Source organism: Equus caballus, chromosome 4 (assembly GCF_041296265.1).
Source record: "Equus caballus isolate H_3958 breed thoroughbred chromosome 4, TB-T2T, whole genome shotgun sequence".
NCBI classification, from domain to species: Eukaryota; Metazoa; Chordata; class Mammalia; order Perissodactyla; family Equidae; genus Equus; species Equus caballus.
In genome coordinates, this window is record NC_091687.1 from 64,935,518 (window position 1) to 64,962,661 (window position 27,144).

Sequence of the window (27,144 nt, forward strand, 5' to 3'; positions counted from 1 at the left end):
ACCGTGCCCGGCCCGGCCGCGCCAGCCTCCCGGGCGGCCCGAAAGGGGGCGGGCGGGCAGGCGGGGAGGCGGGGCGGGGAGGAGGCGGGCGCGGCGCCGCGCCGTCCCCGGCCGCCGCCCGCCCCGTTACACACAGCATGTAAACAGTCCCCGCCGGGAGGAGCCCCGGGACCGGAGGGAGCCCGCGCTGCCCGGCCCCGCCGCCTGCCCCAGAGCCCGCGGAGCCGCGCGCTGCCCGCCCGGGAGGAGGGCGCCCGAGGAAAGAGGAGGCGGGCGGCGCGAGAGGAGGCTGGGGAGCGGCGGGCGCGGCGGGCCAGGATGGATTTCCAGCAGCTGGCTGACGTTGCGGAGAAATGGTGCTCCAACACGCCCTTCGAGCTCATCGCCACCGAGGAGACTGAGCGCAGGATGGATTTCTACGCCGACCCCGGCGTCTCCTTCTACGTGCTGTGTCCGGACAACGGCTGCGGGGACAATTTTGTGAGTGCATGGGGGAGGGACCGCCGCAGCGCGCGCGAGTGTGGCCGCCCGGCCGCTCCCCGGCGCCCGAGCTCCCGAGGTGGGGCGCTGGGGTGGGGGTGGGGGGGCGTAACCGGCTCGCCGCCGCGCGCCCCGCGGCTCCGCAGGCAAGCCCCCGGGCCCGGTGCAGTGGTGTCAGCGCTCCGGGTGGGGCCGGGTGGGCGGCGGGCAGGGGCGCCCTTAGGATCCTGGGAGCCGGGCTGGGGCGGGCTCTTTCGGGGACACGACCCCATAGCCAGAGCGCGGTGCTCGGCTTGAAGCATCCCCGGAGTGTCGCCGCGTCGCCCCAGCACGTGCCGGGGCCCACGGACCCTTCCGCAGGACCCGGAGTCTAAAGCTTCCTACGCCCAGGCGTCCCGTCCGGGCGAGGAATCCCTTTCCCCTCCCAATGCGCAGATACAACTCCTCGAGTTGTCCCCGCCCGGGAGAACCTCTCGTCCCCCGTGTTAGTCCCTGCGCTGCCTGTTTGGACACAAAGCCCCTGTCCACCCTAGCGATGCCCCAGCTCCTGGACCTTCTTTGCGGAATTACACCCCGGATCTTAAAAACGCACGCGCGCGTGCGCGCACACACACGCGGGCACGCCTATCCCCCTTTCCTCCTGTGCTTCCATTGCGCCGCTATGAGCTTCCGGCGAGGTGTGTGGGGCCCGAGCGGGTTCTGTCCCGCGGAGGCGGCGGCCAAAGCCCTGCTAAAGCCCTTCGGTTTTCCCTGATGAGGAATTCTCCCTCCCCGCCCCGCCCCGGACTCGGGCGGACCTGGACCTGGAACTGCGGTGTCCCAATCTTGGACTTTGCATCCTGCGCCCACCTGGGGTCTTGGCACAGGCAGTTTAGAAAGGGGATGCGGAGGGCAGGGGAGTTAGGTGGGAGGTCCGGAGAGTGGGCGAGGATGGCGCTCCATGAAGTGTTTGTAAGGACGGGGAAAAAATAATGGTCCCCAAATGTAAGATGGAGGCGGCTGTAAGCTCGGGTTACTGTGTGGTCGCCGGCTTGAGCCTGGAGCTGGCGCTGCTGCCGCCCCTGCGGACGGAGGTGGGGTGGCGCTGAGGCGCAGCCTGGCGCTGGCTCCTCAGGTGGGGTGAGACAAAGCTGGGCCGGGGTCCGGGCCCCCGCGCGCCCCTACCACCCGCGGGAAGTTCGCGAAGGAGTTAGAGAGACAGCAAGATCGCCTTTCTCGGCCCTGGAGAGGTGAAGGCTGGTGTCTGACTTGCCCATAAAGCGCGCCCCTCCCACCACCTCCACCCCACCCCGCGGAGGCGAAGAACCCACCTGGTCCCCAGCCATGCGACACTCTAGAAGAGGGATGGCCTTGGGTGACAGCCAGATTTGAGTTCTGGCTGTGTGACTCTGGTCACATGCTTTCCTCTGAGCTCAGTTTACACGTCCAAAATATGGGTATTATGCCAGCGCCCAAGTGATGGGATAGAAAAAGCACCGAACAGGCTCTACTCCAGCAGGGCCCCCCCAAATTTGAGTCAGAGATCTGGGGTTCCCCAGAATTTAGAACTTGTCTCTTTTTCTTTTAAAAGCCTTCATTTTCTCATCTGTAAAATGAGATTAATCCGAATGCTTCTATCACAGGTACCTGTGAAGAGCAAGTAAGCTGTGAATGTATGTAAGACACTGTTAACTGTAGTGAAAGGAAGTAAATAAATGTTGGGCAGAGTGGGCGATCATTAAAAAGGGATTCACTCCTTTGTAAGAGTGTGAGAAAGCCACAGGGATGTAGCGGAGAGGACACCATGGTTGATTAGGACTCCATTCTAGCCCCGGGCTCCCTTAGTCTGTCAGTGGCCTTTCCCTTCCTTACTGTGGGACATAGGTAGATAAGCATCACTCGTGGTCGGGATTTTCCCGGGGGAGTTCCACACAGCCTCCCTGCTGAGACTGCAGGAGAGAGACATCCACAGAGAAATTACTCCAAGCAGAATTAGTGGGTGGAGAAAACACAAGACTATTGTCTGGCCTTGACTATATGTGTATGAAACCATCGTTCAGAAACATCACGTACATCAGGCCTTTTTCAAGGCCACCCATATTATATTTTAAATGTTTTCCCACCTGTAGGAGTAAAATGCTTAAAATAGCCATTTGCCAACAAATGAAATAGATAAGGAAGAAAGAAGGTGGTGGGAAAAGCAATTCCTTGGGTACACTGAACTTTCTCAAAGTTTCTGGAGGCCATAATGGACAAGATGCCAACCGCAGGAGTTTTCTTAGCTCAGACCTCTCCTGGAATCTGCCCTGGGCCAGGTTCGTCAAGCTGCTGTTTGCCTCTACTAAAGGAACTCAGGCACGAAGTAAATGTCCTACCTCTGTTCTTTTCTTTAACCCCAGGAAAATTAAGCATTAGAAGAAATCTGAGAAGAGTAGAATTCCTGTCATCTGAAGGATTTGTTAATAATAAGAGTGTTTACCTAGCATTTCTCAATTTACAGTGTGTTCACATCATTCATTCATTCAGCAAACATTTATTGAAGGCTTACTTTGCACCAGGCCAGGGCTACCTGGAATGCAGATAGGGTCTCTGCCTTGGAACTCCTGGGGCCATTTATCCTCTCTAAGAGGCACTGTGGTGTAGTGGTTAGGAGCACACGGACTCTGGGGTCAGGCTGCTTGGGTTTGTACCCTGGCCCCCTATGTCTAACTGCGTGCCTTAGGAGGAGTTATTTAATCCCTCTGTGCCATGATTTCCACATCTGTCGAATGGGGATGATAATATTACTACCTTCGTAGCAGGCTTATTTGGAACAGTGCCTAAAATGGGGGTGATCATATTAGTGCCCTCTGGCAGAGTCTCCACGTGGCAATCACTCTGGATCTATTTAAAATGTAATCCAGGGCTGTCTCCACCACTCCCCACCTCACCTAAACTGACTTCCCATCACTTTTACAATAAAACCTAGCCCCTCACCCTGGCTTCCAGCCCGCACATAATCTGTCTCCTGCCACCTCTCTGACCTCATCTTGAACCATTCTTCTCCCTTGCTTACTATGTTCCTGCCACACTGGGCTTCAGACATGCCAAGCTCATTCCTGCCTCAGGGCCTTTGCACTTGCTGTTCCCTCTGCCTAGAACACTCTTCCCCCACATCTTTACATGGCTAGCTCTTTAATGCCATTCAGGCCTGCCAAAAACCTTCTTGACCACACTCTCCCTCTCCTCGCCCTGTTTTATTCTTATCATGGCACTCATTAGTACTTGATAGTCTCTTGTTTATTTTCTGCCTTCCCCACTAGCCTGTAAGCTTCATGAGAGCAGTGATCTTGTCTGACTTATTCATCATTGTATCTCTGCACTTGGAACAGTGTCAGACATGTGATGGGTGCTCGATCCATGTTTGTAAGAATGAATGAATGAATGAATGACAGTCTAGTGTAGAAGATAGATGTTAAATTTCAAGAATGACAGCGTCAAGGAACAATAATAATGACGACTACCACTTATGTGCAGTTTACGTTGTATCAGACACTGCTCTAAGCCCTTGGCTTATGTGAATTTATCTAATCTTCGTGAGCTCACAAGGCACTCTCTATAATTAGCCCCATTCTGCAGATGAGGAAATAAGCACAGCGAGGCTTCCTAACTTTCCCACAGCTAATAAGTGTAGAGCAACTTGAACCATACCCGACCCTGAAAACATAGCATCACAGGAGTGACAGCTGGGGACCCAGTTCAGACTGTGGTTTCAAGGACAGCTTGTTACTGGGCCTTACAAAAATTCTAGGCGGTAGGTTCTATTAGCCCCATTTTATAGGCAAGGAAACAGGCTTAGTGAGTTTAAGGCACTCATCCAGGACGGTCCCACTAAGAAGTGACAGCCAGGACTTGCGCAGACGCCCAGAGGCCACCATGCAGAAGGTCCCACAGGCCAGCAGCTCCAGAGGCCCAGGAATAAGGACTTCCTTTTCTTTTCCCTCCGCTCCGGCAGCTCCTGGGCCCCGTGCACTCTTTCCCCTTGTGGCCTCCCAGGCCGGCCTGTCCAGGCTGTCGCTTTCCCGGCCGCTGCCCTGATGCGGCCCTTTCACCGGGATGGCCTGCGAGGTCAGGTCCTGGGATAAAAGGAAGCTGCCAGAGCCCCACGTGTGCTGGCAGGTCAGGGAGGGAGCTGAGAGCTCAGACAGGTGGCACTCTCCCCTCTTCTGCCAACTCAGAAGGTCCTGGAGTGCTCTGTCGGCTTTGAGGAGTGGGCTTTTGGCGGCAGGGTTGTACCGGATGGACAGAGGTGCACCAGGTGGACAGGGGCGCGCGTGGGCTCGTGCCCATGCGCTCCCGGGCATGGCCGCGCCGGTTGCCGTCCCCTTGTCCTGGGCCCCGAGAAAGCAGCTCGCTGCACAAAGGGCACTGCCCCGCCCTCTCTAGTGCCTGGGCACTGATGGCTGGAGGAGGGAAAGACTCCCTCATTGTCCTGCTTTTTCTGCCGACCCATCAGAAACATGTTTGGATCTAAAATTTTGTATAGTTTGAATCCCTCCTCAGTACAGAAACAAAGATAGCAGCTGTCGAGGTATTAAAGAAAAAGATTTTATTTCTAGAAGGACTATGTGGTTTGATTTTATATGTGTCTGCCTATGTCTGTATATATTTTTCCCCCGTTTTTGTTCTAGGCATGTCTCTATTCTTAATTATATGACCGAATAACAACCTTTTTATTTTGGAGAAGAAACTACAACGTGTGTAAATGAGATTGCATCGTGTTTATATGGTGGTATAGGGGAGAGAGCACTTTCTTGTTTAATTTAAACTCTGCCCTCAGTTTCCTCATCTGTCAAATGGGGATAATCGTACCCATGTTACGTTATTATTGTGAGGATTGAATTGGGGAATAGTGGCAGACTGTAAAGCTTTCCGCAATGGCTGCACATTATTCGTATAGAGAGGTTATTTCAGGGAAAGATATGTCCTTCATATATCCCTGGAGTGGTAGTCCTGAGGAGAGTAGAGTTATGCCAATGAGAGTTCAAATAAGTGGGGATAAACACTTACTGGGCCCCTGCTAAATGAGAGTCTACAGGTTGTCTCCTATAATCTTTATAACCACCCTGCAAGGAGTATTCCGTGACTCTCAAATGAAGGAGCTGAGGCTCGATGAAGGCATGCACACCTCTGTTGACGTCCTGGATCCGCCCCTTGCTCCCCGTGTGACCACAGACAAGTTGCTTAACCTCTCTGGGCCTCAGTTTCCTCCTTGGTAAAATGGATCAGTGGTTGGCACAAAGAGCAGGTTGTAGGTATGGCCAGCCATGCCCTTCCCACGTTGGGTGGCATGAGATGGCTTGTGGCTTTTATCTTCTTGCGCCCTCTCTTCTGTGGACGGCAGTCAGTTTTGAATTAAGCCAGACTCAAAATGGACTCCCCAGTACTGATGACGGCAGAAAACCCTCACATCAGTATCACGGTGAGAGTGAGGCCCACCGCCATGGCCCTTTGACTCAGATAATTGAGTCCAGGGAGGAGAAATGGGTGTGTCCTTGGCTCCCCTGCCACCCCCCCTCTGCCTGAGCACCAGGAAGTCAAGCACCATCCAAACAAGTGTTAAAACAGTAGAGGCCCACCGACGGGGCTCCAAAAGCTGTTTGTGGGATGGAATTACCATAATGATCTAATACCATTTCTGGATAAGCTGGATGTTCTCATCTACACTGTAGAACACAGAAAGGTGCTCATTCTCCTATGTGCAGGGGACTTGGTTATATTGTCTTAGGCTGGGCAGGCTTTCATAATAAACTCTGGCCCAACTTAAGAGCAGAAAAAGGGGCCGCAGATGGCCTGTTCTAAATCGCAGTGTCCCCGGGGCTTTTCAACTCCTAACAGGCAGGAGTCTGTAGGAAAGAGTAGGCTGCCCAGGGTAGGTACCGCGAGGGCCACTTCACTGCCGCCTGTGCCGTCCTGAGATTTGGTGTTGGTTTAAGTCCGTGATGACATTAAGACTTTTACATATAACACTCTCCTCCACTCCCACGTCCCCAAATACATAGTTAGTCCAAGTTCTTCCCTAGTTCTGCTTCTCAGAGTGTGGTCCCGGCGTTGGCCACAGGAGCATCACCTGGGAACTTGTTGGAAAGGCAAACTCAGCCCCACCCTGTCAGAAACTCCAGGTGAGGCCCAGCAGTTGAGTTTTAAAAAGCCTCCAGGTGGTTGTAATGCACGCTGGGGCCTGAGCACCACTGCCTTCCCCTCCTCCTGCAGCCCTTCCCTGGCGTTTCTCCTGTTACAGCAGGCGAGGGCTGCCATCTGCCTTAGCCTAACTCCCCTACTGGAAGTCAATACATTCTGTACCTGGGTTTATATTTGCCGGGAGTTCCATTGTTCAAAGCCACAGGTTCTCTGACCCCTGCTGTAGTTTTTTCGTGGCCAGAGTGGGTGTTTGGTTACACATGCTTAAAATATTTTCCGAGTCGGAGTCATTGTGGCCACACCCTGTGGTCAGGGCTCTGGGTCTTCAGTTGCCCATTTGTCTTTGTACAAGACTAGACCCCAGATCCTGTTTTCAAGAGCTTTAGGCCAGCCACTACATGTTCTCTTGGGCCTCCCCTGGTTTTGGAATGGGCCCGTCTACTTTTTCTAAGGGGGAACCATCCTGCCCCCAGCCCCTTGCCTGGTAGTTCTGAAGGGCTGGTCTGTTTTATCTGTGGGCACTGCCTCTGGAAAGTGATGGAGGGAAATCTGTGTCCTCTTCTTAGCAAGTGGCCAGGCCCATTAACCTTGCACTGTTTGTCCTAATCTCAATTGGGTTTGTCTTCTTTTCCTTCCCGTTTCCCCTTTGTCCTTATTTTCCCAACTGCACACTTATTTTTTATTTCATCTTATTTTGTATTCTATGGATTTTTGCTGACTGCCCTGATTGATTTTGGAAGGAAACAGTTTTCATAAATAAAACTGAATACTTTTTGTATGAGAAAGAATGGATATGAAACAATTAGCATTAATTAAGTGATGTCTTTTAAGTGGCTATGTACACCTAGGTCTGTCTGGTTCCAAACCCCGTACTCCCTCGCATATCATATGGGCAGGCATTCAGGAAAAACTTTTTTAAACCCGCAAAACCAACACGACTGGGAGTCCAGAGTGAGCTAGACAGCCAGATGAAGGAATTCAGGCCGACTGGACAGAAGGTCCTTTAGCAGATGTGGAGTCTTCCTTCCTCAATATAGTCACAAAGCAACAACTCCAACAGCGGAGGAGTGAGCATTGTGGCAAGAACAATCTCCTCCTAAGGTTAGAGGTGCCCTAGAAACCCTGCACTAAAGAAACCGCTTACCAAGCGGTGGTGGGTACGCTACAATTCTGTTGTTGTTTGAGTGACAGACTTTCCTTAGTTTCCTTTGTAATTTAAAGTTCAAATGCACTTTAAAAAGAATAGGTATACAAGGTTTTTCAAGATGCCTCTACTTCTCAATTAACTATAATCCAAGTTGTCTTGGACGGTGTTCTCAGTGAAGCCACATTAGGCCTCTGCTTTGCTCAGCGTGTGACCTTAGCCTTGTGGCAGGTGGTAAGCCTGCCCCGCCCCCATTCTCCTCCAGATGCAAGAGGGGAAAGAGGGTACTTACGTCACCATTTATTGAACATCCACTGAATGCCAGTCAGGCACTTAATAAACTTTTTACTTTTTCTCTAATCTTCCCAACAAGTCTAGGGAAGGCAGGCTTAAAGTTTTTTATTGTGTGGTGCTAGATGTTAATCTATCTTTAACTTGGATAAGAATTTGAAATACGCTGGACCTTTTTAAAATTCGAGTATGAAAATGGGTACTGAGCAGAACTTACATTAAAGTGGGACTTTATTGTTCTTGCTGAATCCCCACTGATTAAGAATCAAGTGCGATAATGGATATAAAAGCACTTTGTACTGTTATACTTTTGTACGGTGTAAGAGACGATTACATAAATGGCATTTTAGTCGCTCGACAACTTTAAGGGTCTCTAATTAATGGGGAATCGTGTTTGAGCTATTCGCTAACGTTAGAGAGTCTAGAAGTTGTCTCTGTTAGCTCAAGGCAGAAGCGACTCTGGAAGTCTGCTGGAATTAGAGCAGCGTGTGTCAGAAGTGGACCTTTACATCTAGGAAACACAGATAATTAGGTGTGAAGATGGCATGTTAGCACCCAGTTAGTCTCTCTTGGACCTGAGCTGTATTTTAGGTCTATAGATCTAGTTATTAGAAATGCTACAGTGAGAAGAAAGGAGGTAAAATGTGTTTACTGAGTGATGGCATATAACTTTCTGGGGTGATGGCCTAATTGTTTGTATTAATAGAAGGGAACAAGTGTGTGCTTGACATGGACCATTTCTCCAAATAGATCCTGTCTCCTGCTGCCTACTCCCTGCTTCTTGCTCTCATCTGCCAGATGTCTTCCTCTCTCCAGGCCTCTACACTTTTCCACCAGTGTTGAGCTGTCATTGATCGCCCCCTCTAAACATTCTTGGTACCTGACAGATACCCTGATGTTTGTTATCCTGGTAGCCCAGTGCCCCTCCCTGCTCACACACGCAGAGCCAGGGGCTTCCGCATCTCCATCTCTCAAGCCTGTTTCTTGGGCTTATTCCAGATCCTTGAACATTTATGGGAGAGACTTGTCTAGTGTTAAACATGTGCTAAGACAGACATCCTCACATGGGAAAAGAAACTCATTTAGCCTTAAGAAAAAGTAAAACCTAAAACCAACCTCCTCTGGGTGCATGTTAACATTGTGAAGCCATGTTTGGGTATGATGCCCCCTTAAAGCATCTTAAGGGAAAGTGGGCTTTCAGAAGCCTTTGTTTCCCGGTAACTTGTGATGACTTTCTGTCTGTTCTCCTAAGTTCACTTCATTTTGAAGTAAATTTACCTTCACTCCCACTCTCAGGCCAAGCTGGGTAAAGGATGTCTCGTTCCAGGTCATTGGTTACAAACTATGCTTAATCAGTCCTTCAGCCATAGCTGAAGCAAAGTTAAGGATCATGCAGCCCCTTGGTTTCCCCTCCCTCCTGTGTTAAAACCACCCTTAGTCTGCACTAGAAGGGGGGAAGTGGAAATCATGGGTGGGGGACTACAGATCCCACTGCCCGTTTTACTCCATATGAGCAGGTCTGGTGGCGAATTGAGCAGGTGAGATTACGGACCAAAACTGTGGGGTTTTCATAGGGTCTGCTTTTTCTGATCTCCATCGATGCTAACAAATAAAAAATGAATATATGAATTTTACTCTAGAATGGAGGCCTGCAAATTCATGTCATTAAAAAAAGTTCTTGGCTTTCTGTGTTTCACACCGAGTGTAATGACTGTATGTCTTTGTTTTCTCTTCCCCTCGCCCGTGGGCATGCAGCACGTGTGGAGTGAGAGCGAGGACTGCCTGCCTTTCTTGCAGCTAGCACAGGATTACATCTCCTCCTGCGGCAAGAAGACACTCCATGAAGTCTTGGAAAAAGTCTTCAAGTCTTTCAGACCTGTAGGTGCCTGCTTGGCTTCTAAAGCTGTCTTGTTCTCTACAGTGATGGTGCTTTGAATAACATGGATTGTGGGGAAAGTGGGCAAAACCTGGGATGACTAATTGTTTTTCTCCTGTTTGCCCTGTGGCTTAAAGATAGCAGCTAGCGGAGGGAGGCTGAGGGCGGGGAGGGAGGGGGAATGGGATGTGACACAGCTGTTTGTTGCAGGGAAGTTGGTTATTTCTAGCATCACTTGAGTTAAGAATCTCTGATAGGGTGGGAAGCAAACAGAGCCTTTATAAGACAACTGAACATTCCTGGTCTCGTCCGGCAGATCTAAGCCCAGAGTCCTTGGAGGTGCTGTGGAGGGTCTCTTATAGCAGTAAGGCCGACATTGGGGGGATTTCCAGAAAGCTATATAAAGGATGTACCTCCATATCTGTAGGTATGGAGAAGGATGAAATTGGATACGGCTTCTATTCTTTTCTCTTTTTATAAACTCTCTTGTAGAGAGATTCCCCACCCCCGCTCAGGATTTAGGAATCTGTATGTCTGTGGCTATGTGACAGTTTCTTTTCATCCTAACTGAAAAACGTGAAGTTAATACTCACCCCTATTTTGAAGATTACCTGTTTCCCTTTATCTTTGTTGGAAGATAAAGTCAGATCACCAGTGTCGTGACACTTGCCGCCAGTTCGGGTCCCTGCCCACCGTAAATCCTCTGCGTGGTCAATGATGTTTGCTCTAGAATATCTATTTCTTTCTTTTTCAAGTCTTTTAAAATAATATCTACTTCTCTGCTGAAGTTTTCAAGCTTGTCTTTTATCTCTCGGAACATAGTAGGCTCGGTTGCATAACAGACTGTGTGTGATAGGCCTGTACTGCAGGGTTTCTAAGTCTGTTTCATTGTCTTTTGTTTCAACCGGTTCTCACTCCTGGTATCTTGTTTCTTTGTGTGTTGGATTATCTGTGTGTGCTGGTTATTGTATTTGAAAATTTACACATAGGAATAAAGTGAGGCCTAAGATGATGGTACCTTCCTCCAGAGAAGATTTTTCTTTGCCTCCGCCAGGGCCTGGGGCCTCCATCAGTCTGACACCACTTTCAAACAATTTAAGACTCATGGTTCTTGGAACTCTCCCGGTGATGAAAAGCCAGGCCGCAGGTCCTGAGGGTGATCTCAGTCTGTGGAGGCTGCTATAATAAAATACTATTGACTGGGTGGCTTATTAACAACAGAAATTCATTTCTTATAGTTCTGGAAGCTGAGAAGTCCAAGATCAGGGTGCTGGCAGATTCAGTATCTGGTGAGGGCCTACTTCCTAGACAGACGGCCATCTTTTCACGGTAACCACACGTGGTGGAAGGAGAGAGCTCTCTGGGGCCCCTTTTATAAGAGCACCAGTCCTTGTTATGAGGGCTCTGCCTTCATAACCTAATCACCTCCCAAAGTCCCCACCTCCTGGCACTATCACCTCCAGGGTTAGGATTTCAACTTAGGAATTTTGGGAGGACACGAACATTCAGACCATAGCAAAGGTGTAGACCTTTGGGGTCCCAGCTTAAAATGGCGATGGATTATCACAGTCTGCTCCTTTGGAAGACTCTGCGTTTGACTTTGGTCCCCCCAGCTCTTAGAGTAGGCCAAGAATGCAGTCAAGTTTCTAGCTGTTTCTGCTAGGTCAGCTAATGCCCTCAGGACAAAAGCAGCTTTCTATGTTTGATTTACTTCTCCAGGCTTTATTTCTTCAATGTATTTAAGAAGGCATTTGTCATATTTAATCCAGCTTTTTCCTTTCTCCTCGGCAGAGTTGGTCCCAATCATTTAATCCACCGTTAGAAGAAATGAAATTTCGTGGCTTTTGTTTCTCGGTCTGATTTGTATCATTCATCCAACCAGTTCATTTTTTTGTTGTTAATTATCTAATCCTGTTTGGCTCATTCAAAATAGTTTTTTGACTTAAAAGTACTGGCCTCTCCCACTTTCGTTCATTCACTATGTGTTTACTGAGTACCCACTGGGCTTTTGGCTCTATTACTGCTCTGTTCGGAGCACTTGAATCAAGCAGAGCTTATATTCTAGTGGCGGGGGAGACAGGACAAAGTACAGCGTATAATGTGTTAGTGATGAGTGCCAAGGAGAAAAAAATAAGTCAGGGAAAGGAGGTAAGAAATGTCAGAGGTACTGAGATGTTTGATTAGGGGAGCATGCAAGGCTTCACCGAGAAGGTGACATTGGAGTAAGACTTAAAGTGAGGTGTGAGCCATAGGAGATCTGGAGGAAGATCCAGGTAGAGAGAACAGCAAATATGGAGGCCACGGGGTAGGAGGGCACCACTGTTCAAGGCCAAGGAGGGGCTGGTGTGGCCTGGGTGGAGGGGGGAGCGAGAGAGGAGTCCAGGAATTTCAGGGGCTGCAGGTCACAGGAGGACCTGGCTTTCCCTCTGGTGTGATGGGGAGCCATTGGACGAGTCTGAGCACAGAGGGATCTGACTGCACATTTTGAAAGGTTCCCTCTGACGGGTTGAGAATAGGCCGTAAGGGAGGGTGGGAGCAGGGAGACCAGCGAGGAGGCCATTGTTGTCATCCAAGTGAGAGGCCATGGGGCTTGGACTGGCATGGCCACAATGAAGGTGGAACAAAGGGGTCGGATTCTGGAGATGCCTTGAAAGTAGACGCAGCCGGACTTGCTGGTGGATTGGAAATGGGGGGCGAGAAGAAGAGAGAGGACAGGAAGACTCCAAAGTTCCTTGCCTGTGTGATGGCCTGTGTGATGAAAGATGTGGTGGCGTCATTTACTGAGATGGGGAAGGCTGCAGCAGGAAAAGTTGGGGGATGATGCTATCAGGAGCTCAGTTTTGATCATGTCAGTGTGTGAAGTGCCTATTAGACATCCGAGTAGAGATATCAAGGTAGGCAAAATATTTAAAAAATGGATTCCCCCAATTTTTTTTTTTTTTTAAAGATTGGCACCTGAGCAGACATCTGTTACCAATCTTTTGTTTTCTTCTTCTTCTTCTCCCCAAAGCCTCCCAGTACATAGTTGTATATTCTAGTTGTAGGTCCTTCTGGCTCTGCTATGTGAGACGCCGCCTCAGCATGGCCTGACGAGTGGTGTGTAGGTCTGTGCCCAGAATCCGAACCAGCGAAACCCTGGGCTGCCAAAGCAGAGTGCGCAAACTTAACCATTCGGCCACAGGGCCGGCCCAGATTCCCCCAATTCTTAACCAGAAAAATAGTAGCAAATGATACTCACTTTGCAGCTGGGTTCTTCACAGGGGTTCGGTTCATTAACCTGCCACCTGGTTCTCTTTGTGTGGACATCATCTCTGGTGGCAAGCAAAATACTGTCAAACTGACTTAACTGGAGAAGGTAAACTCCTGCCAGAACTTGTTTTGCTGTTTTTCTTTACCAAGTATGTGGCTGTATTTCTGCAACCAGACAGCCACGTGTGAATGGGAAAAAAAACGCAGTCCAAACAAATCGAGATGCATTGCTGAAAGCAGCTGGATCGATCGAATGCTCTCAGATCAAGCTGCTGCATGTCACAGAGACCACAGATTTGATCCAAGGTTGTTGGGCTTTCGGGGGTCATTTCTAAAGCAGAGCCCTACATTGTGGACCGCGATGGTGCTCCCAAGGTGAGGAGGCCTTGACCCAGTACACCGCCCCCTCTGATGGGGAAGGTTTTGGGTTCTGGGTGCCCTCTGGCTGGGCCTTTTTGCCCCTCAGGGAGAGGCCTGTGTGGGGCACCTTCTCAGGGTTACTGAAGGTGAAGTGCACACGGCCTTGGGTTTCTCTCAGTCAGGATGTGCCCCAGGCCGGATGAGAGGGAGTGGCACAGACCAGCACGAAGGACTGACTGCTGGAGATCACCGGCAGCTCTTACCCTCTCCACCTCCGCTGCAGAGTGCGTTTCCCCCCTCTGCCGCTCTTTCTCTGTCTGTTTATATAAGGAAGCTTTGGGTTTAGAAATAAGACGCAAGAAGGAGTCTTGTTGCTGTCGTAGTTGAAAGTATTTGTTAAAGTAACGCATAGCCAAATGCTACAAGGTTATCAAGCAGGTAAACTTCAGCATATCATTTCCCTGAAAATTTGTGGTAATCTGATCAATTCACACAGCTGCTTTTTGTTTATAGTTGGAGAAACCACTGGAAGAATATTTTCACCTTCATCTTAGAACAGCCTCATCCGTGGCTTTGAATCCTTGTTTTTCCTTCGCCAGCCCCTGCCCTGTGCAGTGTCTCCAGAAAGATAAGGGCCGATCTGTTGACAGCCTGCTGCTGCCTTTTGGGGCATCAGTCGAGCAGAATCAATTAACTTTGCTGGAGCCTGTGCGCTCCTGCCTGCGCGGGCCAAGAGTGGGTCATCCTCTGGCCTTCCGCAGTGGTCCTGCCCGCAGCCTCAGCGCGCACTTGAGCACTGTGCATCTTTCAACGTACTAACTCTGTAGACCTTGTGCTTTTCTCCCCTTTCTCTTTCTGCCTTCCCCTCACTGAAACAATGAGTATCACAGTCAAAGTCCACTCCCTCCAAAAAATCTGTTGTTGGATTTGGAAAGAAAAAAAGTTATTTTTTTCACCATCTTACTCCTCCTCTTTTTCCTCTACTTCTTTATCACATTTTCAACAGACTGTGTTGATCTTCCGCTCTTTGCCAGAGCACGGCTTTGGAAGTGAGGGGCAGGGCTCAGTGCCCAGTTCTTGTCCTCAAGGAGCTGACTTTCTTAGGAGAGTCAGCCACAGAAACATACAGAGGAACTCCGTGTTACAAGACACAGCATTCGTTGTGGTCCAGACACTCTGCTACTGTACACAATAAGCAAGGGAGTTCATTCTCTGCGCTGCTCACTCCACTTGGCTGGTTCTTTGGGGAGCTATTTCCCGAGAGGACGCTAGTGAGTGTGTACTGCAGGGTGTTGTTTGTGGTCTCTCCCCAGTCCTGTGAAATCAGGGTACTGCAGTGATGAGGAATCCAGGCTCTGTGGGCAGGCCGCCTGGATTCAAATCCCAGCTCTGCCACTTGCTGCCTGTGTGACTCAGCCAAGTTACTTAACCTCTCTGTTTCTCAGTTTCTTCATTTGTAAAATTGGGTAATAAATGATGATTGTTACCTTAGGGTTGCCATGAAAATTAGATGATACATTTCTTGTTGGGTACTTAGTACAGCACATGACACACGGTAAGCACTGAATAAATGCTGGCATTGATATGGACGGGCTGAGGACACTAGGCAGAATACCTTTGAGAAGTGAGCAGGATTTAGTGAAACGTCTTGTAAGACTCTTAGATTTCTGATGGAGAGAGAAAACAATTGGCTAAGTTATTTCAACACATGCTTAACAGAAACATCTGGTTAAGGTGAGAGATCTTAAAGAGGTATTGTCGGGCTCTTATAATCAAAAGTTTATCTGGGCTGGCCCAGTGGCATAGTGGTTAAGTTCACACACTCTGCTTCACTGGCCTGGGGTTCGTGGGTTCAGATCCTGGGCACAAACCTACATACCACTCATCAAGCCATGCTGTGGTGGCGTCCCACATACAAAATAGAGGAAGATTGGCACAGATGTTAGCTCAGAGACAATCTTCCTCAAGCAAAAAGAGGAAGATGGGCAACAGATGTTAGCTCAGGGCCACTCTTCCTCATCAAAAAAAAAAAGTTTATCAACATTGGTTTGGGCACAATAATAAACATCCATTCAGTACTTAATCCATCCAACTCACTGTGTTAGATGCTAGTACTACAAAGAGGACGAATGGATGCTCTTGTCCCCCTAGAGGGACATATGATCAAAGAGCCTCTGAGTGGCAGGATAAGTGATAATTATTTTCTTCTATTCTGCATTTTGTAAATTTTCTGTGATGTCACAGAAAAGATTTATAATCAGAAACTGTGTTTTGTTTTTTAAAAGGCTGTGTTGTCTATGGTGTGTCAGAAGGGCGCAGAATATCAGATGTGAGCAGGCTCATTGAGGCACGAAGTGCCGGGCATGGCTTTGTGAGGAGGTGGGACTTGAAGAAATGGCAGAATCTCGTTGTGCTCAGAGCGGGAGGAAGGCTGGCCAGGGAGAAAGTCCAGGAGGTTCATCTTGGCCCCTTAGCTCAGCGTCTTACAGAGGTCCCTGGGTGGGGAAAGTGGCTCAGCCCTGCTCTGGCCTGCCTGGCTCCCATGCTGTGTGGCACCTAGCAGGTCGCTCAACCTCACTGTCCCCATCTTTAAAATGGGGGTCATACCTATTTCGCTATCCTGTGGATTTGCAGGGGCTTCAAAGTCAGACTGAGAACACAGAGGGCTGTCAGAGCCCAGCCAACCTGCTGACGTTCGTCTGAATTTCTGGCTCATAACGGCTGTTAGGAAATGCTAAGTGGGTAGACACATACTCTGTGGGTGCAGCAGGGCAGCTCCCTTCCTGGGGTGACCCCCATTCTGTGCCACTCCAGGGACCCCCTAACTTGTACCTAGATTCTTTCCTTCCTGCTGGAACGTCATATCCAAGTGATACATGTAGGCAAGTGACAGTGCCAAGCAGCCCATCACTGCCATCCCTGGGCAGCTGGGTTTATCCATGTCGTGTGACCAATAATGGCTTCAGAGACTTGCTAAATGTGAATTAGAGAATTGTTGGAGTCCTACATTTTTCTTAAGTGGCCCGCAGGTGACAGTTGCTGGTCATCACATGACTGAGCTAGATAATAAAATAGTGGTTATGGGTCTAAATAATGGTGATTGTGTCATTCATTTTTTTCCTCGCTGTTTTTGTATCTTTTACTTAGTGACGACTGACAGACTTTCCCCTGGTTAAAAACCAGTTCACAAGAGAAGAGCGCTTACTACTTGCAGTTTAGCTGCGAAACCAAACCTTACCTCTGCCCTTCAAATCCTCTCAAAGCTTTATTTTATTTTCCTGGAGTATGACTCTTCTCTCTCACCAGCGCTGTGGATGTTAGGGTCATGAGGCATCTGTTGCCATGACGATTTGTTTGCTGTTTTGGTTGATGTTGCTTTGGTGGCGCTACCTGGAGCTAGAGCCCGTGGTCCCTGTGTTTTCTCACTCTCATTGACCCTGGTCCCCTCCCTGGGGATGCTGTGTAATCCACATTTTTTCTCTCGAGAAGCAGAGACACTTCTGCCAGAAAAACTCCCCTAATTCTAGCTCACTGGCATGAGCAAGATGGATGTTCTCAGTCTGCCATTTACAGCCGGAGAGCGAGGGCTTAAACCCCACAGGAAAACTTCCCTTTAGGATCCAGAAAAAGTCTATTCTCCTCTTCTAGTCTGGTCAGGAGCCTGGGCGAAGAGAAAGAATCCACCTGTGGGAAGCTCCCCCTGTGGGTCAGAAAGTCTGATAAGAAAAGATTCTGCACACATGTGGGTTTTAATGAAAGACATTGAAAGTTGACAGTTTAAGTTGATCATGGCTTTTGGTGCTTGCTCACATTCTGAACATTCAAGCCCTTGTCTTTTTAGAAGTACAGTGGCCCCTAAACCTAAGAGAGCACTTACTATTCTTGCCCATTTGGGTCTTACGTCCATCTTGCCACCTACCTCTTTTTTTTCCCTAGTATCAAGAAGACAGACTGACCAGGATCCCATCAGAGGTTTCTTGGTACCACTAGCATCATTGATCATTAAGATAAATAGTGGCAAATTCCCTGAATGCTTTATTGTCTCGATACTCAGAGTGTGGTTCCTGGAGTAGCATATTCCTGTCACCTGGGAACTTGTTAGGATGCAGAATCTCAGGTCCCACCTGAGACCCACTGAGGCACAATCTACATTTTAGGTAGATCCCTGGGTGAATCATATATACACGAAAGTGTGAGCAATGCTGCTTCAAAGAATCCTCTGGAAGGAGCTTAGAGGGACCTGTGAAGCCACAGGGCATCTCTTGGAAGCATGAAAGCCCTGGCTAGTGGACTATGTTCTCCAAGGCATAGACACCTCCTCCCCTTCTTTTGTAAAGACACTCACCCACTATGCTGAGTCAGTGCCACCTTCGGAGATAGCAGATGCTAAGTGCCAACTGAATATAGCCTCAACTAGTTTACACCACTTACCAAAAGACCTAGGGTTTGTCCTACAGATAACCCATACTCTCTGGGGTCTGAAGAAATTTAATTCTCAAGGGATGGCAGCTCTCCCTTTCCAGTAGAACTCTGTTTGGATGGGTGACCATAGGTTATTCAAAGGAAGCTTGGTGGACAGCAAGACCCTGGAAATGCCAACACTGTTGTCCAGAGTAAGCATGAAGGTTTTTTTTCCAGTCAGCTGAAAAAACTTTACTCAAATAGTAATGACTGATTATAGTGATCAAAACTAATTTAAATATGCCAGACAGGATTTTTTGCCTGTCTCCTTTTCCTTGTAATAATGTGTGGGTGCAGTAAAAGCAAGGACTCCAGGATTCTTACCAGTCAATTTGGACTCCTGTCTCTGAGATGTCTTCTTGACTGTTAAAAATTTGGATCCAGAAGATAAATTTAGACTTACCCACCATGGATGAGAGTGAAGACAGAGGTGGGAATGCTAGATTATTACATATCTGTAAGAGATCCTTTGGATTTCCGGGCCAATTCTAGTTCTTGTGCTTTTTCTGCCCTCTTCTGCATGCTTCCAAATTGTACATACTCATAATTTTAGACATGAGCATTGCATATTGTATTTTTAAAAAGGTGTGTACCCAATACAAAATATTGAAGCATCCATCCATAGGCACAGCGCTGACAGCTGGAAGGGAATCGCCTGGGTGGCCTGGTGGTTAGGCGTGTAAAGTCTGCAGTCCGATGTCTTGGGTTGGATCCTGGCTCTGCCGCATCCTGGGTAACTCCAGGCAAGTTACTCAACCTTTCTAGGTCCTACCTGTAAATGGGGGATAATGATAGTCCCTGCCCTACAGGGTTATTATGAAAACAAAGGCATTAATATCTGTAAAGCTGCTAAAAGCATTGCCTAGCAGATAGTAACTTAACCAGTATTAGCTATTGTTATTAAATCTGCAGTATGATGGATTTGGTTGGTTCAGTGGAATGCTGAATGTAAGCCTGAAAATCAAATGAGGAGGCTGATAGACTTGAGTTCACATCTTCTTGCTTCCTGCAGTGGTAATGAACAGTGAGGTGGCCCAAAATCAAGGGCAGCGGAAGAGAGAGGGAGAAGCAGGGGCTGGAGGTGGTCACTTATCCCCTTGAATAATTGAACAGCTTGTGCTTTAAAACGGGAAGCAGGACAACATAACACAACTAGATGCATTGACTTAAGGCCCTACAGTTTGCAGACCATGGCCACCTTCACTTATTTAATCTCCATAGTTTCTCTGTGAGGTGGAGCAGGTGTTACGGTTCCCACTTTACAGAGGGGGGCGCTGAGGTTTGGCGAAGGCAGTGGCTTGGCAGAGGTCCCCAACTAGAGCCCTGGCATCTGGATGCCAGTTTCAGTGCCTCTTCCACACAGCCTCTCAAGGAGTCTGCAGACTCTGAGCTGAGGTGCCTTAAAAGTCCAGAGGGCGTTGGGAACCGCTTCTCTTCCTTCTCCCTTCTGTAAGGGCGAGGACTGATCATCTGAACACTTCCTGCCAAAGGGAAGGGCCTCCCCATGTGGCTGATGCTCTAGACCTAGAACTGCATCCTTTGGATTCACGTCTAAGTAAGGCAGCAAGCTAGGAAGAGGAGAGAGGGGAAGCATGGTTTCATGTGTGACTTGTTGGATCCCCATCTACAAGCCACTCTGGGCCTAGGAGAGAGAGGGTCTTGAAGGGACCCATGGTTGGGGTCTGTGTGAATTACCTGAGTGTATTATGAAGAAGAATAACCAATGGCACATCTCTTTAGAACTGGATAGCAAATATGTAGATACATACCTCAACTGCACCCTCTTTGCCCATGACAGCCATTGCTAATTGACTGTCGTCTTTCCTACTGAGCCTCAGAATCCTCCTGAACCCAGGGCTCTAGGCAGCCACTACCAGTCAGATTTGTTAAGTGAGGGGCAACCCATTGGCCATTCCTCTGTTAGGTATCCCTTCAGTGCAATGAGGAGTTACATTTATTGTTGAATTAATGCATTGTTCTTTTGGCATTTAGTTGATTCTGGAGTTCTTGGTAGTGGCAACAATATTTATGTTTTATCACTTACTTAAATATTACCACTCATTTGACACTTTCACCTTGCTGTGTCATCAAGCAGCTCTTCAAATAAAAATTGAACACCAAGATATGAGTCTTCTGTGTTCATTGTAATCAACTATCTTTTCTCTCTCTTTAGAGGCAAACTTTATCTTTCATTCCATCTGCTAAGACATGGAAGGGAGACAGTAGAAGGAGAAACGGGCTCCTCCCTTCTCCCAAGCACACACAAGATTAGTACAAACTCTGGACAGACTGGGATGTGCTCCTCTGCCCCACCCTTCCAGGTCAACAGTGTCTCTCTGAGACAGCACTCAGCTCTAAGGGGCAAGCACATGTCTGCAGTTGGCTGTGTCCACCCTGGCAGGCCACACGCATCTTATGACTAGGAGTGCCTAGCAGATGATTTTGTCCTCAGTGTGTTCACAGGGCTCTGTGAGACCTGCGAGAATGGCAGTTTGAGAACTTCAGAGTAAAGACATTATTTTGATCAGGACTCTGCGTATCCTTTTCTCATTTTTGCGTTTGGGAAGGAGTGGGAAGGAGAGATGGTGGGGGCAGGACACCGGGGAGGCAATGCAAAGTGAACAGAATGGTCCATCTTGTTCGGTATCTTAATGCAGTTAGCATCTGGATCATAGGGCCAGTCAGTGAGGTTGCCTGAAAGTGGTTAATCAAGGGGCCATCACGTGAGAAAGTCCTTTGGCCATGCACAGACTGTAAATCGAGGAGCTGTGGGATGGAAGCCCCGTGATCACAGACAAGGCCCAGGAGCGCCCAAGGCCATGGCTTCCCGCCAGCACAAGAGCTTTTTGTTCATATTGATCAGGCCCAGCCAATGGCATTCACAGTTTCTAACCAAAGACCAGTCAGTGCTTTAAGAAAATGTTTACTGTGAATGTATTGTGAATTTCCCTGATGATAATTGTAGAGCATTTGGAAAATACAGAGAAATAAGGAGGACAAGATTTATTCATAATCCCACTGTCTACAAGAATACTTTTAAAATTTGGGTCTATTTCATTGAAGCCGTTTTTCTATGTATGTGTATAAATTTTAAGAAAATCTGTATCATAATGAAAATGCAATTTTTATCATGCTGTTTTTATACTTAGCATATTTTTTATATAATTAAAGTATTCATAAATACTGTTTTAAGTGAATGTGTGATTCCATCTTGTAGATGCATCATAATTTATTTAACCATTTTGTTGAACATTTTAGTAGTTTGCACATTTTTATATGTGTTATAAATAATAGCAGCATGTATTTTTAGGGGAGGAAATGTAGAGGAAATAGATTTTTGACATCTCAGTGGGACAGTCAGCATTGCTCACTGTACTATTGCTGATGTCCCAGATGTATGTGTATGTGTGTGTGTGTGCGTGCGTGCGTGCACGCGCATAGATATTTTATCTTTGTGCGTAGGTGGTATGTGATGCTATGTTTTGATACTTAAAAGTAGAGAGCCTCCAAGCTCCCCAGTAAAACCTAGCCCCTTTCAGCCTCAATCCATTAAAGGATTGACGTTTCCATCTAATGAGTTTATAAACATAATTATGGGGTGGTTGACTCCCGTGGGAAATCTGAGCTGCTGTTTGGTGCTGCTGAATTTGGGTCCGATACGTTTGGTTGTCTTCCTGCCTGCAGACCGTTTGGCATTCACAGCTGCTTCTCTTCTCTCCCCTGTAGTTACTGGGGCTTCCAGATACCGATGACGACGCGTTTGAAGAGTACAGTGCAGACGTGGAGGAAGAGGGGCCAGAGGCGGACCACCCTCAAATGGGGGTCAGTCAGCAGTAAACTTCCGAGGGCTCCCGCCTGAGAAGGAGTGAGCCCCGTGGTACCCGAGGTGGGGTCACGTGCTCCCGGGTTAGCATTTTGCGTTAGCACTTCAAAACAGGACGTCTGACTCCCAGCACCCGAATTAAAATGAAATACCTTTTTAACAAAAAATCTGGGATGAGCTTTGCTCAGAAGTGACCTGAATCTTACTCCCGTTTCAGTGGGTTTCTATGGAGTTGTCTCGGTAGCCTTTGCCGTTTTGAATTTAGAGTCCCTTTTGTGGCTGACCGTTCTCTCTTGAGTTTGTGTTAGAGGAATGACGTTTGCTGACTTGAATGTAGAGAACTCTGAATGTATTATGGATATATTTTGAGTGCTCCCAGGTGACATTATTGAGGGAAAGCATGGCAGAGAAGAAATGCAGTCTGCACTTTTTGTGTACCTTTAAAGTGTCCGTAAGTGAAAGGTTTGCTTAAAAAGCATGAGTTTTAATATCTAGTCATTAAACTTCACAAGTGCAAATACGAGGGCAGAAAAGGATAATCACTTAGTTTTGGGTGCAGAGGATAAGAGAGGCCTTCACTGAAGTGTTCTGCCATTACTGAGTTACCTGGATACGTAGCAGCTGGTTTGTGGTTAGATATAAACCTTACTTGCACGTTCAGTTATTTTCAAACATGCTAATTCCAAAGCCACTTTTAAAGTCTAATAGTGGGAAATATAAATGGGGTGAAAGACCTAAATTATTGATTTCCTTAAAATGTTGATAAACCGTCCCACATATAAAATGAAACGTTTACCTTCTCTCTTTATCATGAGATGGCAACTTGTTAAATCATGAAAACACCCACAATCCAAGTGCCACTTACACGTTGAAGCCATAGGTAGATTTAATAGGAAAATAAACCAGGACAAAATTTTTTAAAAATATGACGGAATCCTTCTTTCCTTTCTTAATGTCTTTTTATCCTTTAAAAAAACAAGTCAAGAAAAGGATCCCACTGTAAAACTTATTAAAAAATTATAATCAACTGCTTCAAGGAACCTAATGCAGCAAATTTTTAAAGCGACATGAACACGGGAATCTTTTAATTGTGGGTTAGCTTGGTGCAAAGAGGAAGTTTCAGTGATCAAAATATTCAGACAACTCACAGAAACAATTACTGTAATAACTGGAAACACTGCTGTCATCATTTAGTCAACAAATATTTATGGGGGAAATTGTCCACAATGCTAACATGGAATTATTGAAAACGTTCACTTTCTTGGGCCCTCAGCGTCTCTGGTTCTAGTAACTTAGGATGCAGAGTCCCTCTTTCACAGCACTTGACTGAACATAGCATCTGGGGTGGGAATGTTTGTGACATCCACACACGTGCCGTTAGGCTGTCAAAGTTTTGGACTTCAAAAAAAGCAGCAGCGGCGGAGGCCACAGAGCTTGTAGGAATCTTGTCCATCTCCCAGGCATGTCGGCGTAAACCTGACTCTCTCAGCCTTTTCCGTTTGATTGATTGGTGCTCTGAGGAACACGTCTGCTCGTGGTTTGAACAGTGTACTGCAGTGCCAAGTCATCGGGTAAAATAATAGAGCGGTTTCCATCTGTGCTTCGGTACCCATGTTTGTTTCTTTCCTTGGAAAAACATATTAAAGGTTAATTTCAAGTAAAATGAATTTCCCTCTGAGTAGCCTGTGAACACCCCACCCCTTGGTGTTTCACCCCGTGGAGTGAGCGTGCTCCGTGCTTTACTCCTTGTCCTGTTCTCAGAGGCTCTGTTCCTGAGCAAAGCTGATTGTGAGCTGTACCTTCTGTAGGTATCGCCCAGGTTTTTGGGGAACTTCTGTTTTAACCCAATAGGCTGCGAGAATGACTTCGGCAACTGAAATGAAGACGCTTGACTAGCTTGCTCTATTCAAAGGTAAACTGGAATTTTATACTTAGAGGCTTAAAATCTAAATTTACGTATGTTTGAAAATGGAATGGACATTATTATAAGATGTATTTTATCAAAAAAGTGTTTAGACTTTGATCACATACATTTTGTTATTATTATGTTAATGTTCTCTGTTTATGAAAACTGAGCTGCGCTATATTCAGCCCTTCAGTGGGCTGAGGAGTAATCTGGTCTTTGTTCCACCCCAGGGGTAAGGGACAACATCATGTATGTTACTTATTTTGTGGCAAAACCCCCAAAGGCGTTAGCCAATTGGATTGTTTCCTGTAAGACTGCCCTTTCTCTGGTTGTGCACACACCCCAGCCAGTGCTTGCTCACACACGCACACACTCCCTGCTGCGCTGTGGATTCTGTTTGGGTCGTGTGTGGCATTAGAATTTGCACAGGATAGGGCTTTACCTGGTTCATCAGGGAGTCTGACGGCCCGTGGTTCTTGATATGGAGGTGGTTCCGTGGCTGGACAAGTTCCTGACTTTCACAAACATATAAACACACTTACCAAGGGGGCGGCATGGCACAGCGGGAGGAGCGCTGACCCGGGAGTTAGGAGAGAGACCTGGGTTCTAGTCCTGACTCTGCCAGTGACTGCATAATCTTGGGCAAGTCGCTTAACTAGCCTGAAACAAGGGGTGTTTGTCCTTCCTGCTTAGCCACTATCCGTCCATCACTGCCTTCTGACCTGTGTGTGTATGAAGAGCAACACTCAAGGAATCTATGGGGAGAGGAGAAGGAAATACATTTTAAATCCTGTTGTCCTTAGGATCCTGGGCACAAGACTGCCTTAGCACGTGTTTCTGTTGGACTGTGAGTGTCCAAAGCCCCTGGGGCCTGATCCTGAGGGCCAATGACGTTCTCTTCCTTCGGTGAGCGGGTAAAGTAAGGCCGCAGAAGATGCGGAAACGTACTTGTCCCGGTTGTGCGTGCTCTGCCTATGGAAGGCATAGCTTTTCTTTGTGCCCTGATGGACTGGGGCTTTAGACGTGAAATAAGTTTAACTTAACTGAGAGGGGGAGGTTTGCATGAAGAATAGCTGGAAGAGAGTGAAAAACGCATTCTTTTACTTTTTTACCATGTCCTCCAGTAGAGAGAAAGAGAAGTAATAGAATGAGTGAGAGTGAGTGTGTGCATGTGTGTCTGCATGTGTCTGTGTAGGTGTGTGAATGGGGGAATGACTGATTGCTGGTTGATCACTGTAGGCCAGCTGTAAAATCGTGCCTATGATAATGTTACAAAACCTTGATCCTGGGTCTGAGTAAATCACAGAGACATTTTTCTTATGGCCGCTTGGTTACTTTTCTCTGCCTGATAATCGTACTGAGCAGACTTCAGGGAATCGGAGAATGACCTATGGAGCCAGGAGGGAGGTGAGACCCCACACAATGCCTGCCACCACCCTGGACTCAGTTATACTGAGGCGTCCACTCACGTCTCCCTGGCTCATAGCAGCACGTAGAACTTCTTTTTTTCCATGACTAGAACACGAGAAGTCTCTCATTTAGGCATTCTCCTTGTATCCTGGTACCAGAATTGGGTTTCCAGTGCACTTAGGTGAAAACCTCTCTCCTCTCGTAGTTACTGTCATTTTTCATATATAAGCAGAAACCTTTCACTAGCACAATTACGTCTCTGAATATTGTTTCTGTTTCGTAAGAGCACAAAGTGTATGGACCTAGGGGAGCTGTGACACCAGAGCAGCATCGGAATTTGTATTTTAGGAATCTGCCTTGCATATTAAAATCTACAAGGTGGGAAAGTGTGCTCTGAACAGATCTGCTTTCCCACAATTTGACAGGCAGTTAGGAGCAGACAGGATGTAATCGGGGCTGGGAGGAGATGGGTAAGGCAGAACGGGAGAGTTAGAGTCTGATTCTAAAAAAAAAAAAAAAAGAAACAAAAGGCCAGGAGGCAGTTATCATGTAAGGCATAGGACAAGTGTTCCTGGCTGTCTTACTAGGAAGGAGGCTGCTTTCTTAAAAGGGACTGCCTGCCTGCATCGCAAGGCCTGTGTTGGGGATGGCTTTGTGGCTTTAAAAATACCACCCAGCCAAGGAGACAATGGGTGTCCTGCAAAGCTGGTGGGGTTCTTTTGCTCAGTAAACCAGCTGCCAGCCAGAGAAGCTTGTCTCTCCAAAGTGCTAACAGATCTGAGAGGGGCTCCAAACACCTGGCAGGAAGAACATGAACCAAACTTGATTTCGCTGTCAGCTGCGGAGGAGGCCATGGGTCAGGAATGCCCCCGTGGGCCAGAAGGCAGAGCCCACCTACCCCACCGAGCTTCAGGATTGTAGAAAGAGCAAAATTAAAACGCGAGTGATCGCAGATCCTTCTTCCACTATAGTGAGTGTTAACTGCAAAGAGATGCCATTGCCGCTTAGTCTTTAGATTTCCAGAGAAGCCTAAAATTCTTTTTGAACTCAATACTAATCCTCCTTCCTAAATACCCAGTCAGTTATCTTGGTTTTGTGATACTAGGTATAACATGAAAGGCTGAAGTCTTTTTAGATTTTATACAGAATAATTCTAAAACTTGCCAGAATGCCAGTAGCCTCTGGTGTCCATGGCAACCTGGTGTCCGCGGTAAAATATCTATAGCTCATGTTCACTGGGCAAATTGCTAAATAATATGTTGTCTTTGATATTTTCATTTAAATTTGGATTACAAAAATAGAGGACCTCTGAGCATTTCACGTTAGAAACCCCATTTAAAGCACTGTAAGGCTGAATAGGCACAAAGAGTTAAAAAAGTGCACCAGGCCACATACAAATAAACATTTAATTTGCTGAGAAGTGTATTTGAGTTATTCGGTACCACAGAGAAAGCTGACAGTCTGTTCTTTGTAAAACTGCCTTTCCCTGGTTTTTCTTATGTCTTTGTTTCTTAAGATTCATTTTTTACTGTAAGTACCTTCTGACGGCTAGGCGGAGAAAGATGCAGAGCAGTGCTCTGTAAAATGTCAGCGCTTTAGAGGACAAAGTAAATTGTTAATTCGAGGGAAAAGCTGCAACTCTCTGTGACCCATTCTTAATTTGTGTATGAGAGCAAAGTTTAGCCGTCTACACTAGAAGCAAAAGCAAGGAAGAGTTTTGGGGGGTTTTTTTAGGCAAGAAATGTTTCCTGCAGGTGTGTACGCTTTCTCTGCCTTTCTATTTCCTTTCAAAGAAATCTCTTGTAAATGACAAAGCTGTGAAATGGGTTGCCAAAAATTGTTGCCCTTCAGTAGATGCTTCAAGCGGTGTAAATCCTCAATGGAACCCTGTCCACATCTGCTCCTTCCCCCTCCCCTGAGAGTGAAGATCTCATGCAACGATGTAATTCCCATACGCTTGCTATTAAAGAGCCTTCCAAACTCGG

The 27,144-nt window shown here is 47.4% G+C and overlaps 1 protein-coding gene across 1 annotated transcript; it reads left to right on the forward strand.

The window, feature by feature from the left end:
- On the forward strand, window positions 1-27,144 carry MTURN (maturin, neural progenitor differentiation regulator homolog). Its single transcript, XM_023639451.2, has 3 exons — window positions 1-480; window positions 9,830-9,952; window positions 21,747-27,144. Exons 1-3 carry the CDS (start codon window positions 319-321, stop codon window positions 21,855-21,857), a joined length of 396 nt encoding a protein of 131 aa, XP_023495219.1. The 5' UTR covers window positions 1-318; the 3' UTR covers window positions 21,858-27,144.

Coding starts and splice junctions, on each gene's coding strand:
- MTURN (XM_023639451.2), top strand. CDS start 319: ATGGATTTCCAGCAGCTGGCTGACGTTGCGGAGAAATGGTGCTCCAAC. Junction 481..9,829: donor ACGGCTGCGGGGACAATTTT/GTGAGTGCATGG, acceptor GTGGGCATGCAG/CACGTGTGGAGTGAGAGCGA. Junction 9,953..21,746: donor TCTTCAAGTCTTTCAGACCT/GTAGGTGCCTGC, acceptor TCTCCCCTGTAG/TTACTGGGGCTTCCAGATAC.